This window comes from Ipomoea triloba, chromosome 4 (assembly GCF_003576645.1).
Source record: "Ipomoea triloba cultivar NCNSP0323 chromosome 4, ASM357664v1".
Lineage (NCBI taxonomy): Eukaryota > Viridiplantae > Streptophyta > Magnoliopsida > Solanales > Convolvulaceae > Ipomoea > Ipomoea triloba.
Window position 1 is genome coordinate 2,326,767 of NC_044919.1, and position 15,583 is coordinate 2,342,349.

The 15,583-nt window shown below is 33.4% G+C and overlaps 1 protein-coding gene across 3 annotated transcripts; it reads right to left on the minus strand.

Annotated features, from left to right (window-relative positions):
- Positions 1–9,735: 9,735 nt before the first annotated feature.
- On the minus strand, positions 9,736–14,413 carry LOC116017289 (serine/threonine-protein kinase BSK2-like). 3 transcript variants are annotated; one of them, XM_031257842.1, is made up of 10 exons: positions 13,777–14,413; positions 13,069–13,286; positions 12,814–12,949; positions 12,573–12,706; positions 11,843–11,948; positions 11,596–11,681; positions 11,109–11,297; positions 10,831–10,992; positions 10,553–10,666; positions 9,736–10,237 (listed from the first exon to the last, which is right to left on the minus strand). In XM_031257842.1, the coding sequence occupies exons 1-10, from the start codon at positions 13,856–13,858 to the stop codon at positions 9,986–9,988; spliced, it is 1,479 nt and encodes a 492-aa protein (XP_031113702.1). In that variant the 5' UTR covers positions 13,859–14,413; the 3' UTR covers positions 9,736–9,985. The 3 variants fall into 3 exon arrangements, with proteins under 3 accessions (XP_031113702.1, XP_031113700.1, XP_031113701.1); XM_031257840.1 differs by having other exon boundaries at positions 13,069–13,295; XM_031257841.1 differs by having other exon boundaries at positions 13,069–13,289; positions 13,777–14,412.
- Positions 14,414–15,583: the final 1,170 nt, after the last annotated feature.

Consider the following 15,583-nt stretch of genomic DNA (forward strand, 5'->3'; position numbering starts at 1 on the left):
TTTTTTTTTTTTTTTTTTTTTTTTGGGTTAATACTTATGTGATCCCAACTTCGCTGAATTAAACCTAAGTCCACAGGCACTCGCCTTTGGAGCCACTGTAGAAGAATTATTATAGTCAAACTATATGTTAAAGAATTATTGCTGATTATATTGTTGTGGACTAAGGACATAATTATCCATATGAACAGTCATTATCTTATGCTAATAGCCATGAAGATCAAGCCATTATCATAATAAAATATCATGAAGTATGGTCCATCATCACACCATAATGGTTACTTATCTCTACAATAAATGATCATGAATAAGCGTTATTTCACTACGAAAACACCATTCATCCTTTTCTAGCATAAAAGGTCATGCAATCAGTGGAGAAAAAAAGAAGACCACACTATATATCATCCTCATGTTAAAATACAACCACACAAATGCTATCAAATAGCATGAATTCTCTATAAAGTACAAAAACACAAAAGCTACAATGAAATTTGGTTTAACACTATAAAACCCTAAAAGGTCTATGATTTTTATCTTTACGATGGCCACATAAAAATTATTTGTCCTTCATCTATTTTTCATGCCAAATTTAGATTTTATTTTCGGGTTCATGGTGGGTCCAGGGTCCTCCTTAATAAAATCAACAATTAATTTTACCACATGTGGTGCACAATTTTCCATTTTAATTTATTACTAAATAATTATTTATTCTTTCTGATCTCTCTCTCTCTCTCTCTTTTTTGGTATAGTATAAACAATACTATTCCAATGTACCATGCATATTTCGAGCTTGTACACTTCAGAGCTTTGGGGAGAAAATGTATGGTTTGAAATGAAATATGACAAATTTTGACTATTTTCTATTGAAGATTTGGTTGAAAGAATCTTTATGTGGCAAAAAATAAAAATCATGCACCAATTAAATATAAACAAAATAATTAATACTTAAAAAGATCAAATATGAGAATAACCTAATAATCGTGAAACTAGAATTGTAAATAATGCTTAACTAAACACATCAAATCATAACTAAATATCATCTATACAGAATAACTAAAATACCTCATTCAATATTACTTTTTAAACAAAGATACATCCTTATTTTAATTTATATATTGATCAAAATATTTTAAACCACAAAAAATGGATAAATAACCCTCCCCTAGTAACATTCATTTCGATGATCCTTAACCAAGCAAGTTGCAACACCATCTTGTAGCCTAGCTACTTAGCTAGGTTAGGTGTGGTTTTGTTCCTAAGTTAAACCATGCAACTTGAAATAGAACTTTGTGGCTTAGATAGGTTGGGCATGGTGGTCATCAAGTACTAATCCAAGCAACTTGGAACACCCCTTTGTAGATTAGCTAGGTTGCCTAGCTAGTGTTGCAATTGGTGAATGAACATGCATATTAAAGGATTAAAAAAAAAATTTGGGTTGAAGTATATTTTATTTATGATCCAGATCCTTCAATTATAATAGTGATTTTGGTCCAATGAAAATATGGTTGATGCTCTAAATGTCGTATGAGTCGTTAACTTTTTTTTTTTTTTTTCTTTTGACGAAAAGTATGAGTCGTTAACTAAGTAGCGGGAGGATTCGAAAAATCTTATACCAATATCCAATCAATATAGGTAACTGAATATTCTGAATATTCATTAGGTTACTATGGGTAATCAAATTCTTATTAATTAATTAATTAAGGTCTAATCAAATGTTGTACCAGATAAAAACTTTATTATAATTATAATCCTAAATATAATTACAAGGGGGAAAATGTTAGACATTTATGATCCTTTAATTATAATAGTGATGTTGGTCCATGAAAATATTTAATGATTCATATGTAAAAAATTTAAAATGGAAAAGAGTTACAAGTAAACTTTTAAATGGAGCGAACTGTGTAATTGAATGTCCTCATTGAGAAAAGTTACTTCAGCACCCCTTAAATCAATAAAAAAAAAAAAAAACAATTGAACCCACTAACTTGTTAATATCTGACATTATGATGACAAATTCACATTTTTTTTAAAAAAAAAAAAAAATCAATTTAAGACATTGGTATTGAATTTTTCTTAAGCTAGAAATTCAATTGGACTATTGGCTCCACTTATAACTTTATCATATATATACATTATTCATGATCCCTTAATTATATAGTGATGTGATCCATGAAAATCCTTAAATTTCAAGTACAAATGACATGACTATAGTACTATACTCCATTCATGATCGCTTAATTGTAATAATATCTTCACATCATATGGCCACCTTTGATTTATTTTACTTTTAGCCTTAAAATTTCAAATATTTCACTTTTAACCCGAAATATCCTCACTTTGTAAAATTTCACCAAATTTTACCTTATTATATTTAAAGATATTTTAGACAAAAAGTGAAATATTGTTTAAAATCAAGAAGTATAAGTAAAACAAATTGAGGATCAAAAGTATTTAAAAAAAAATCTAATTATTAATGTGGAAGGACCAGATATAACTTTAAACTCAAATTTTAATCCAATATGGATGCTTATTTAGAGCCAAATTAAACCAAATTTAACATGTATGGTAATATGTCACGAATGACTATCTAATTAATTTAGCAACCTTAATTAGTCAACTTTTTTTATCACCCTATACTCGAGGAAACATGAATGCACACTTACTTTTTACCTTAGATAAATCGCACTAGAAAAATTATGTGCGACAGGTTTGACATAAAAGATATTGACAATAATCTCACTCTTGACCTTTTGGTATGACAATCATGTTCCACCTACTCGATTACTCATTTTAGGGCTATTTAATTGTACATTTGAATTAAAAAGTGATATGCAATTGCAAAGTTGGAGGTACAATACTACTAAAGGGTGTTCGGCTGAATCCATATTAGTCTCACAGTGGTGTCGGGAGGGAAAAGAAACCGGAAGCAATTCAAATCCTTTTAAAGTTAAAGAATAAATTATGCAATTCCAATGCTACAACAAAAATTAATCAAACTTTAATGGCCCCAAACTACATAGAAGATGTAAATCATATTAGAAAAATTCTGTGCAACGGATTAGAGTAAAAAGATATTTGATTAATGATTACACCATATAATGTAGTATTGTAGTATAGAGACGGAAAGAAATTGCTTTGATTTTAATTTATGGCATGCACAAGTTGGCATTAAATTCATGGTTTCTTGTTCTCATGCAAGTTTTCATGCATTATAAATGCAAGCCCTTTAACCTAGCTACGCACGCAACTGCTAATTATTATTTGCATCAAATTAAAGTGCAACTATGCCAACAAGTCTAATCAATTTAATTGAATACGGTAAAATGAGGTATGCTCCATTGAAATTGAATTTTGTTCTTAATTGTCAAATTAACTATAGAAATTAATAGGATTAATTGCAGAGAACTATAGGTCCATACCCAAATGTAAAATCAATCCTATCAATTTGGATTAATTTTTGGTTTGGTCCAATTTGAATTGATCACGGTTTTACTTTACAAAACATTACAAAATAAACTAAAAGGTGTTAACTAGTTAAGCTTCAAGAAACCTAATTGGTTGCTTAAATAACACGAGATGCATTACTTGGCTCAAGATAAGCTGATAGCATCTAAGTGGATTGTAGCACTTCTTGAGGGAAGGTCACAGGATCGAATCCCGATGGTGAGGTATTGACTCATTGAGCTGCAACAGATAGACAAAGTGTTCATGTTGGATTTGATTATTTAATTTATCTATATATGTATATAGGGAAAAAAGAATTATTCTACTAGAGGTCTCATATTCAAAGTCCACTCAATACAATTGTACTCCGTAATATAGATTTTTAAAAAAATCTATCAATAATAGATATTTAGATGGTTATATAGCTTGCCCTCTAACATTACATACATGTGTTGTTTGGGAAGAATGGTATTTAAGTTTCATTATCAATAAAATTATTGATTGTAGGTATAGTTCAATTCATATCTTTGCATAACATGCATGAATTGAGGAAAAGGCAAAAAAACGTTACATGCATAATAGAGACACCAAGAAATTTTTCTTCTTTTCTTTTATGGGACCATGGCCGGAGGGGATGCACCTAGACAACACCGTACCAAGCTAACTATTCCAAACAATTAGAACATGTATCCATATTAGAACACCATGTTTGTCATCCATTAAAATTTATTGAAGAGAGGGCATGTAGTGGTCATCGATCAATCCCGTTAAACCCTGAGCAAATTATAATAGGGAGCAGTTCTGATCTATTTTTGCTAACACATTTTCAGTCGAGCTTGTCTCATATAGAGTTTTTTTTAAAAAAAAATAATTTTAGTGTGATTTATCACTCCTGTGTAATTTACAGAATACTTGATATATACTATTAGACAATAATTGTGAGTTTTTCTATCATCCGACCAAAAAAAGAAAAGATATATATATATATATATATATATATATATATATATATATATATATATATAACTATTACGAGGTTTCATTTTAGATTGAATAGCAAAATCTCATTGTCTTGTTTTATTAGGGAAATTAAAGGCCGGAAAGCTTTAAAGTTAAGGCTTTTAACTTTATTTTTTTCAATAAAAAAAAACCAAGAATTTAAATTTTATGGTGGATCTGTCCACCTTGTAAAGTGAATTCAGATATAAAATACACAATTTACATACTGAATGTTTACAATTTATATGTTAACTATATATTCCAAACTAAAGGGTTAAATCCATCACTTTTTATCTGGAAATTAAACATGTTCTCATTGGAAAGCAAAAATGAAGAGAAATCTCCATCAACTGCTAATCTACAGACCTTATTCTTTTTCCACCGAATTGCAATTTCTTTCTTTCTTAATACCTTCCTCCAACCAAACACACTGTTAGTTGTTCCAACTACATGGCATCCAAAGTGGAAAGTGGTAAGTGAAGAAGGAGAGCAATATAAATTATAATAGCATTCAAGTAAGTTCAATTCATGCACGGCTATGGCTGTTTTCCACATACCATCCACTTGTAGCTGCCGCCTTTCAGCACACACACGTACGCACAAGTGTAAATGAATAATGTGGTAAAAGTTGGTAAGCAGCTAGCGCAGCCAAATTTCTTTTTCTGGCAGAAGGGCTTATCGTCATCAGATAGCTGGCAATTCCTACTATATATACTTGCCATCACCTATCAACTAATGCTGAAAATATTCAAGATTTATGCACTGTTTTGTTGGCTCTATTAGCTGGATGTAATGGCGGTTTCTGGAGTTTTCTTCTTGGATGGTTCCTACAAGTTCTAATAGTGATGGATATATTATAAATAGACTCAAGGAAATTAACTTGGTGGAGTGAACCCGACCAATCTCAGTGGAACAAATTAACTTTATAAGATTAAGCTAGATTTCTTATTAATTATAATAGTATTAAAAATGACAACATATCTTGACCAATAACCCAATACAAAATGTTTGATAACTAATCTTATTTTTCACAAGAAACATGTATTGGAATCAAGACAAAATAATGTTAGTTAATTACAATATTTTTGGCAAATATATATATTCTGAATGTGATACGATATGTTTTATTTTTAATTTTATTATCTAAATATATAATAAAAAATTTATTCGTGCTCAAGTAATTTACTCGTATTTATTAATCGAAGAATTCTAATTTTAAAAAAACATACTTAATTCTATTAAATTCTTTTATCCGCTTTTCAAAAAAAAAAAAATCTTTTATCCGATCTCATTTAGCTTTTTGAAATTAATACATATAAATATGACCAATCTGTACTAAAAAAAAATATGACCAATCTAAACAAATTAAAATATAAAGTAACCAAAACATCACATATTCCATATTGCCATCAGCATGCACAACACCCAAAAAATAATTTAAAAAATAATAATAAGCACAGCCAAATATCTTTCATTTTTCTTAGAGTGCTTATCAAAACATATATAGCTGGCAAGCACTACATTGTTCATCAACTATATATCAACCAATGCTAAAAATATTCAAACTTTTATATATAAACATTTTGGTTTTCAACCATGTACAACAACTTAGGTCTAATGGCAGCTTGTCTTTTTCAGGTTGGGTAGACAGTCCAAGACTCCAAGGTCCCAAGTGGCTTGGAAAGTCCTTTTAAATCCACCAAATAAGAGCAAGATTAGTGATAATGGGGTTTTATTTTTGGAGTTTTCTGTACGCGTTTTGGAATCAAGTGGAATTTTTTTTTTAAAAAAAAGGAGAAAAGGAAAAAAATAGCTGGTAGCAATTTGACAATCACTCTAATGTGCTCAACAAACACGTGAGAGGCACGCACCTGTTGAATACGTAAGTCACACCTATTCGTGACTTGTAAAAACCCCTAAAAGGCTCATCAAAATTTCTTCACTAGGGACCACCCTAATGTGCTCAACGGGCACGTGAAAGACACGCATATGAACACGTAAGTCGTCACACCATTCATGACTTGTAAAACCCCTAAAAAAGCTCATCAAAATTCTTTCAATAAGAACCACCCTAATATGCTCAACGGGCAAGTGAGAAGCACCCACCCGCTAAACACGTAAGTCACACCCATTCGTGATTTGTAAAAAGCCCTAAAAAACTTATCAAAATTCTCTCAAGTGGGATTCTTTGTTCAAAAAATCAATACCCCATTACTTTGGTCTAATCTTGTGACCACCTATTTAAAATAATAATAAAAATGCACCACACTATATAGTAATTTGCATATAATTTATTTAGATCTATTATTTTGTGAAACACGTAGTGAAGTTGATTCACTGAACCGACAAGCAATACACAATTATATATACATTGTGGCATACATACAGTCATACAATCACTATTTCCAAAAGATGATGACAAGGATTGGTTGGGAAAATTCAACTTTCCTTTTATCTTGTAGACATCAAAAAGTTCATCGAATCATTAAAAGAAGCACATCGATAGTGAAGAGGAGGATTTTCTTTTTGATTGTTCATTAAACCTACCTTTAGCTTTTCCATGAATTTCATATGATATTTAATTACTCACATGATGAGTCATTTTTCCTTATCGGATAATTTCTTGTTAATAGATAAGCATTATATTACTTTTTATAAAAAAAATATTTACGTTTATAAATAGATCTAACTTTATTAATATGGGGTAAAAGTAACTTCACGATAATATTTTTAATGAAAAAAGATAGATAGAGAAGCTTAACCCTTTACTTGAATTGATCGTAAAACAATTGATTGAAAAATGATCAATTGTAATAGTCTCGTATATGCTTCGTAATGGTAATAAATGCGCAAATAATTTACCTAATTAATCAATTAAATCACGTCAATTAGTGTACATTTAAAGGCATTAACATTGTGTATGAGATGTAATCTTAAACTATTTGGGAGCAGCAAATATTGTTATCGTAGTTGTCACATATTGACACGACTTTTCTTTATTATTGTTATTATTATTATTATTTGGGTCAAAAGAAAAACTTGCAGTTACCATTCAACAATATACACGAGATAATAGCATGTAAATCATACAAGAAAATAAATCACACTAGACAAATTTTGTGCAATGAACTCAATCAGGAATTATAATTTATCCACTAGATGAGGGCGATTTTTCTTTTTTCTTTTTTTTTCTTTTAGAGACCAAAATGTCTATCCAATTCTATTATAAAAAAATTTAAAAAAAAAAAAAAAAAAAAAAACACGAGACCTATCCAATTGACATGCCATTGTTGGTTAGTCAAATCGTTACACTTGAATGCTACATGTGGTCCTATACATTATATTTTTAGTCAGACACCAATCATATCAAACAAGACTATCATTTATTATCAATAGTTATTGCATGTACCGTGATCTACACAATTGTGTGGATCACAATTAAAAAACGGCGTCTTTTCGCACAATTTTTTTTTCATATGACCCACTACAATATACATTTTTATAAGTCATAATCTACATTATTCTAAAGCATAATGTAAATTATTCTAACTTATACATTATCTTACCACATAAATTTCATTATTCTAACACATAATGCACATTATTCTAACTCATAAAGTACATTATTCTAACTCATAATGTATATTATTCTAACTCATAAAATTCACCAACATCGTTTTGAGCCAGCTGTGTGGACCGTAATTTGCCATATATTATGGCTGCAATTGATTTTTCAAAATGATAACATTTTCTTTTTCTACGTATATAGGTTAAATTACGAGTAACTATTCTAAAAAAATTTAATATTATAAATTCAATTACCCATAACGTTTCATGAAATATATGGCGTTAATCAAAGGTAGTCAACATCACTCCAATCCCAAATCTTTTGGATGATCTTTGGATTTGCTTTCTTCTTAGAGGTGGGAATCACTCTTCAATTTGTACCCTCCCACTCCATTATTGAGTTTGCCGCAGCCACCATTCTCATTGTGTCTCTTATTATGCAAGACTTTTACCATTATTTTTTTTAATCGAATTTTCTCGACTTTGTCAGACTATATCATATGTCGCATTTACCTGCCCTTAAGTCGATGAAGAATTAGATTGAGTCAATTTAGTTTCGATACTTAACACCAGAATGTACACTTCTGTACACAATAAACATAACTGAAACAGTGAAACTCAAACCTCCAATGTTCGTGACAGATCAAAATTAAACATTTAGTAGTGTTTCAATATTTAACATTGTCAATCCTTTACTTTAAGTCCCTCTCAAAGTCCACATAGTTTCACACAAAAACTATTGGTCAACCCTACCCACTTTAACCATGAACCCAACCACCCAAGACAAAAGGCTTATACTTTATACATCTTTGTCACACCCCAATAAAACCAAAATCACATTTTGGAGAAAAGCAATGTCATGTGCCCAAATCATTTGTATCAAAACTTTTCTCGTGATGGATTATGCAAAATTTCTAACAGATTTAGATGAACAAACAAAATCAAATGAGATCACCTCATTGAGGATAGGCTAGATTTTAGACATTTTGGAGCATGTAGCATTAAGTTGCATACATTTGACCAAAAACACAATGAAGATTAACTTTTATTAAGCATAAATTATATCAAACAATTGTATTAATTTGACCATCCAATAATGAAGATGGCTTTTTTTAAAAAAAAAATAATTTAAAAATTTGTGAGTGGTGAAGAGTATCTAGAAAAGTAACCAAAATAAGGAATATATCTTTACAATAGCTTAATATTTTATATAAGATTTCAATAATACACATATTTTAGGTGTATGGCACATTTAAAAAGTTGGGAATCGAAAAAGTGTTTAAGAAGTTGGGGGTTGAAAAATATTCGTTGATATTTAGGAATATCAAAATGAGTAAAATATATGCCTATTAAGTCATTCCGGAACTCTAACCCAATCAGCTAAATTTAAGAATGTCAATGAGTAAAATATATGTCTATTAAGTCATTCCCGAACTCTAACCCAATCAGCTATAAGACTACCCGAACCCAGTACGATGTTACCCCTACCCGTCCTATTCCCATTTAACATTACATGTGGGTACCCGAATCCATCTAGAAATCCAATTAACATTACCAACTAATCCTATCCATCATTACAAGTCAGCTCCCACAAAAGATTAAATTTGAAAACTTGTGATTACCAAATTAACTGTTCAACAGTTGTCATTCCGAATGATATTAAACCCTTGTAAATTGTAATCCATAACCATAAAACCAAACACCTGTTAAGTTGAAACCACAAGTTTAACCAAACACAATATAGCGTAAACCGGAATATAATTAACCGAGTTCCAAAACCAATTTGCTTCAGAAAGAGCCTAGCCAAACACCACAACAATGCTGTATACACTATATTATGGAACTATACTCATGGCTACAACAGAGGGCGACTTTTTGTAAATGCAAACCCTCATCTTACAGATTTCCTCATCAACAGCTAACAATGTATATATATATGTATCTAACAGCGATATAGGGATTGGATAATCGGGATTACTTAGTTACGCCAACTGTTTAGCTTCTTGGCTTCGAAGGAGGCTCCATCGCTCAGCATGTCCTGGGCGTCGGTCTCCATTCCTAGCTTCGAGAGGGCGAGGGCCTGCACGTAGAATGCGGTTGGCCACTCGGGCAAGCAGACCTGCGCCTGCATTGCATCCCGGAGCGCGAGCTCTGGCTGGCCTATCATCAAGTAAGAGAGCGCCCGCCTCACAAAAACAGTGCCAGAAGCGATGGACATCATTGATACCAACTGGAATTTGAAAACGGGGTTATCTATATATATCAAACGCCACTCATGAACTCGATATGAACAGCTAGTTATTCACGGGACAGTTCAACCCAATAAGCTAACAGTCATTTACCAAACAGGAACTGTACATATATATGACAGTTCAACTGAGGTTTTGTATTTACTGATAGGGAAAGGAAATGAACTAATTCATGGGACAATTCAACCCAATCAGCTAACAGTCATTTACAAAACAGGACCAGTATCTATACATATATAGGACAATTCAACCGAGGTTTTGTATTTACTGATAGGGAAAGGAAACGAACTAAGTACCTTTGAATAGTACTCAATTGCGCTCTTGAAGTCCTTGTCCCTAAAAGCGATATCTCCAAATTTCTTCGTGTTCAGCATATCTTGCACTTGTTGTGTCCATTCTTGGAACGAAAGCTTCCCAACATCACAAAAAAGAATACACGAGATAAGTTTGCCAGCTTCCAAAATTAAAAATGCAAAACCCGACTGAGGCCCTTCTATCATAACCAATTTTATTTGTGGCATCAAAATTGATTTCTGATTACAACAGCAAAGCGAAGCTGACAAACTAAGCTCACCTCATTTTCTGCACCTTCCTCGTCTTTATAGCCCGTTTTAAGCAAGATATCGTGCACAGCCGTGAGGTCCATCCTCGCACATGCCTTCCCGAGAGGAGAAAGCATGGTGGGAACCACAACAGGGGCGGTTTTTGTCAGACCCATTAAAACATGTGATGCAACCTGAGACGGCAAACGCAAAAAGCACACACCGATTTGCGTTTTTTTTACCACTCATCAGTCAGTCGAATATAAGTTGTCCCCCATCAAGAATCACGAAATGACAATGAATACACTACCTCTTTCTGCTTTTGAAGGGGTTCCACAGCAGTAAGAATGAACTTGATATTTGGGCGGTCCCGAGCTTCATACTGAAGGCACTTCGAAGCAAGTTCCACCAATGCAGCAGCATCTTCATTGGCGTATTGACCTTCCAAGGACGAATCCATAAGCAACAATATGTTTTTTCCCCTTATCAAATCTAAAGCCTGAACAAATAATAACTTGAAATTAGTGAATCGGTCCAAGAAACAATCAGGTACCGGTAATGCAAATACGTTAACCTATATTCAATTATTCTAGTTCCACCAAATCCTATAGTGGTTACCTTTAAACCAAGACCATCTGAATAATGTATGAGGTACTAAAAACGCTAATAATAATATATGACCACTCGACTAGTATATGATGTAGTTACAACACTAGGATTCAATAATTATCTTGATTTAACCGAAGCTAAAAGACAGAAAATATTAAGTTTATTAAAGGCAAAAGAATGTATGGTACATGGCTCGGGGGTATATGCTTTCCACTCAGAAGGTCCAGCAGAACAGTTCCATAGCTATAGATCACACTTTCTGGAATGACCCTGCCTAAAACAGAGAAATAAAACAGTGAGAACTGAGAAGAATTATACAATCCATGAATCATAAGATAATTTCAAAAACTCTCGAAGCTTGGGGCAGTTAGATCTTGTTTATGTCAACTTATATGTGACATTATTGTCACAGACAAGTCAAGAATTCAAATTTACCTGTGCGCAAAAATTCCGGGGGTGTATAAGCTAGGTTCGTGCTATAACTCTTCCCATCTCTGCTGTTTTTCATCAGGCCAAAGCTAGACAATCGCGGGTCACCATCCTGTAAGTATATCAAACAAAATAAGTTAATACAGGTTGAAGTTAAGCAAAACCATACTACATTGTGAACCGAGCACATCTAAAGGAGTTGGATGTCAGGAAATTGAGATATTAATGGAAAACATTAAGGAAGGTTACAGAAATAGATTGATTTTAACAAGAACTGTCAATAAGATATAAATTCCAAAACCGTGAAAATGTCACAAAATCAACAAGATTTTCTTTCGGCAAACTTAATGCCAGTATTATGTTATACATAGATACAAGAAAGAACAACTTTATATCAGTAAGTGCAATCCAATAAACATATCAGGAGATTTCACAAATAGGAACAAGGCATGATTTTTTAAGCCCGCACAGGCAGCTCAGTTGGTTCCTGAGTGGTAGATTGTGGGCAAGGACACAGGACCAAGCCCTAACAGCCGCAATGTGGGAGCTACACCCAATGTGGTGAGCTCCTAGTGGGCACCAGGCACTGGTCCTCCTACCTAATGGGCTGCTTAGTACCCCTCCACTATCCTGTCGGGTGGGGGTGTGGGGGCCCTAGGAGCGAAGGAATTTCGCCTTTGTGGCCAAGACATGATTTTTTAAAACTTCTAAAGATTGATGCATGAATACAGAATACCTCATCAAATAGAATTCTGTAAGCATTTAAATCGTGATAGATTTTCCGGTTTTCAGCATCGCAATGGTCCAGAGCCTGTGCAATATGGCAGGCAACTCTCACTCGCATTTCCCAGGGCAAAGGCTGTTTATCCCCTACAAGAAAATGACTAGAAGTCATGCCAACTGGTAAATGGAAATTATATCTACAATCGAATCATATGTTCCACTAGATCTCAACGAGGCAAAAGATTAAGCCCTACAATGAAAAAGATGCTTCGAAAGTGTATCATTGGGCATGTATTCTGCCACAAGTAGTCGCTCATCTCCCTCAGCACAGCAACCAATTAGATTCACCAATCTCTTGTGTCTAACCTTGCCAACTCCAGCAGCTTCTCCCTGCACCATAAACGCAATTTAAGGATCAAAACACTAGTCCACAGAGAACGATAATAACAATGGCACATCATAATATCAGATAATAGTTAACTTCAAAGTAAAGAGATGCTCCACCATACCACAAACTGTTGGGGGTCAGGCCACGATTGCTTGGAGAAGCGCTTGATAGCAACAATCTGATTACTTCGAAGCTTCCCTCTGTACACCACATTCGGTGCTTTCTCTCCACTCTCGGAAACTATCATTTCACTGCTAAATCCATTCGTTGCAGTTCGAAGTTCAGCCAGACTAAATTCTGTGAATGCAGGCACTTGCTCTTGATCCCCGGGGTTGTCATCCACTCCATCCACATCACAAATTCAACAAAACCATGAGAAAAAACAGCCATTATACACAAGACACATCAACTACTTAAAGGAACCTGTTTTGGTTTAGATACATTGACAGATATTTACAGGACACATAAAGAAGTGATAACACCAGCATTCTAATTTCTAGCAAGGCTTCAAAGTTCAAACAAAGAGATATGCAAAAATAGAATGCGAAAAGACTAAAACTTTGTACAAACCCACAAATGAGAGTGAAAAAAGCTTATTAATTTAAGCACAGGAGCAGAAACAGATGGCAAATGAATACAGAAGAGATTAAATGAAGCAAACCCCAGATCAAATTCCAACATGCAATCCCCACCATAGACCATAACCCATCAGCAATCAATGGCATCAGCATCTAAACATATGAATAGTCAAAGTGGCTAAAGACTAACACAACCCACAATTAGTCCAATATTGAACCAAAACAAACAAAGTAAATAGAAAGTGCAATACCAAGATCTGGTTTTGAGTCAGGGTGAGAGGGCTCTTGGTCTGGGGACTGAACATTGGCAGTTTTGGACTGTAAACAGCCCATTTCTCTTTCTTCACATAGACCACCCTTCTTCTTCTTCTTCTTCTTCTTCTACTCTCTCAGCCTCTCTCTCTCTCCCTATATATGTCTTAATCTCTGTCTATACACACGAATACACAGAAAACACGCCCTCCCAGAGTCACAATGAGGGGAATAAAGATTCTTTATTGAGAAGGTGAGAGTTTGGGTGAGAAGTGAGACAGTGAAAAGGGGGCTTCTTTTCTTTCTACATAGTACACCCAAGAAAGGCTGCAAGTCTGCAACTCGGCCGAGGCCCCGCGGGGGAGGTCACGTGATGGGGCACGTGAGAGGGTGAAAGGTGGTGGTGAGGTAAAACGGGGCGTTTTTTTTCTTGGCGTCCGACACAACTTGCTTTTTTCACTCTGCCGCTGTTCTTGCTTCTTGCAGCGCCCTTGTTTCCTGTTCCAGACGTGGAGACACTGCGCTCATCACGAGATTTGCGCCCCCTTCTCGTTTTTATTAACTCCTCAAACTCCCAAAGATCGCATCTTTATGCTTTGCCAGGCCTGCTAAACGAAATTAAGCACTCATTCCCGTCGTTATTTGCAACTCTCTTTCTTTGGTAAAGTTCATCAATGATCGTTGCTTTTTGAGGATGTTTTGTTCACTGTAACTTCAGCAAATCTACTATGCTAAAATTAATCAACTTTCATGCGTTTGGTTCATAAAATATTATATTATCTTAGGAAATATTAGATTGCTCTAAATGTTAAATATTTGTGTTTGGTTTAAAACTTAAATATGAATTAAAATGACACAATTAGCAATAAGCCAGAAGGAATGTGAAAATATCTAAAGAATAGGAGGGTATCTCACATTCACCCTTGCAAATTGCAATAATTACAAATCTTACGTGAAAATTATGTTACATTCTCAGAGAAAAATTTCATAACTTGAATTAAACATGAGAACCTTATATTTTGATGCAAAAGGTTATCTTATATAACTTTGACAGAACGACCCAAGAGTAATCTTTAAACAAATAACTTGTAAATTTGTAAGTTTGAATATAAATTAATTTTACAATAAGGAATCAATTCTTTCTCATGAAAGAGTAATTTTACGGGTGTGATTTGACCGGACCTGAGTTAGCTTAGGAATGAATCTATTTTTATTATTTCGCCTTACATATGATTCTTTAGTAAAGTCATTCATTATTCATCAATGATCAGTGCTTTAATGGCGTGTCATGTTCGCTATTTTCAATTTCATGAATGGAATCATGGGGACGAAAGTTATTGAAAAAGATACCAATTTAGCCCTGATGTCATATTTATTCTTCCCCAAAATGTTATACTCCGTATTTATTCTATTATGACTTGTCACTCAATGTGACTCATTGGTTAAAGAAATGTGCAGTGTAACACTTTTAGAATTAAAATGTAATATGGAGTAATTAAAGAGTTTAAGAGTTATCTGTGCATTTTTGTTAAAGGCATGCTCTATTCTTGTGACAAAAATGTAAAATTTTTTATTTCAGACGCCCCTCACACTCTGGCCCGACATAATTGTAAAAGAGTAAATTATGGTGATTCAACTGATAAACGGATGAACTTTTGTTCATTGTGCACAAATAGTACATTTTGATAATGGTTGTGAACTTTTCAGTAAATCAAATAATGATTTTAAATTATGAATTTTTTTAGTTCACACATGCAATTATTAGTGATCTTTTGGTTGATTTTTTTTTTTTTTTTTTTGAAATGA

Coding starts and splice junctions, on each gene's coding strand:
- LOC116017289 (XM_031257840.1), bottom strand. CDS start 13,858: ATGGGCTGTTTACAGTCCAAAACTGCCAATGTTCAGTCCCCAGACCAA. Junction 13,296..13,776: donor TGACTCAAAACCAGATCTTG/GTATTGCACTTT, acceptor TTTGTGATGTGG/ATGGAGTGGATGACAACCCC. Junction 10,667..10,830: donor AGGAAGGTGCAGAAAATGAG/GTGAGCTTAGTT, acceptor GATGTTGGGAAG/CTTTCGTTCCAAGAATGGAC.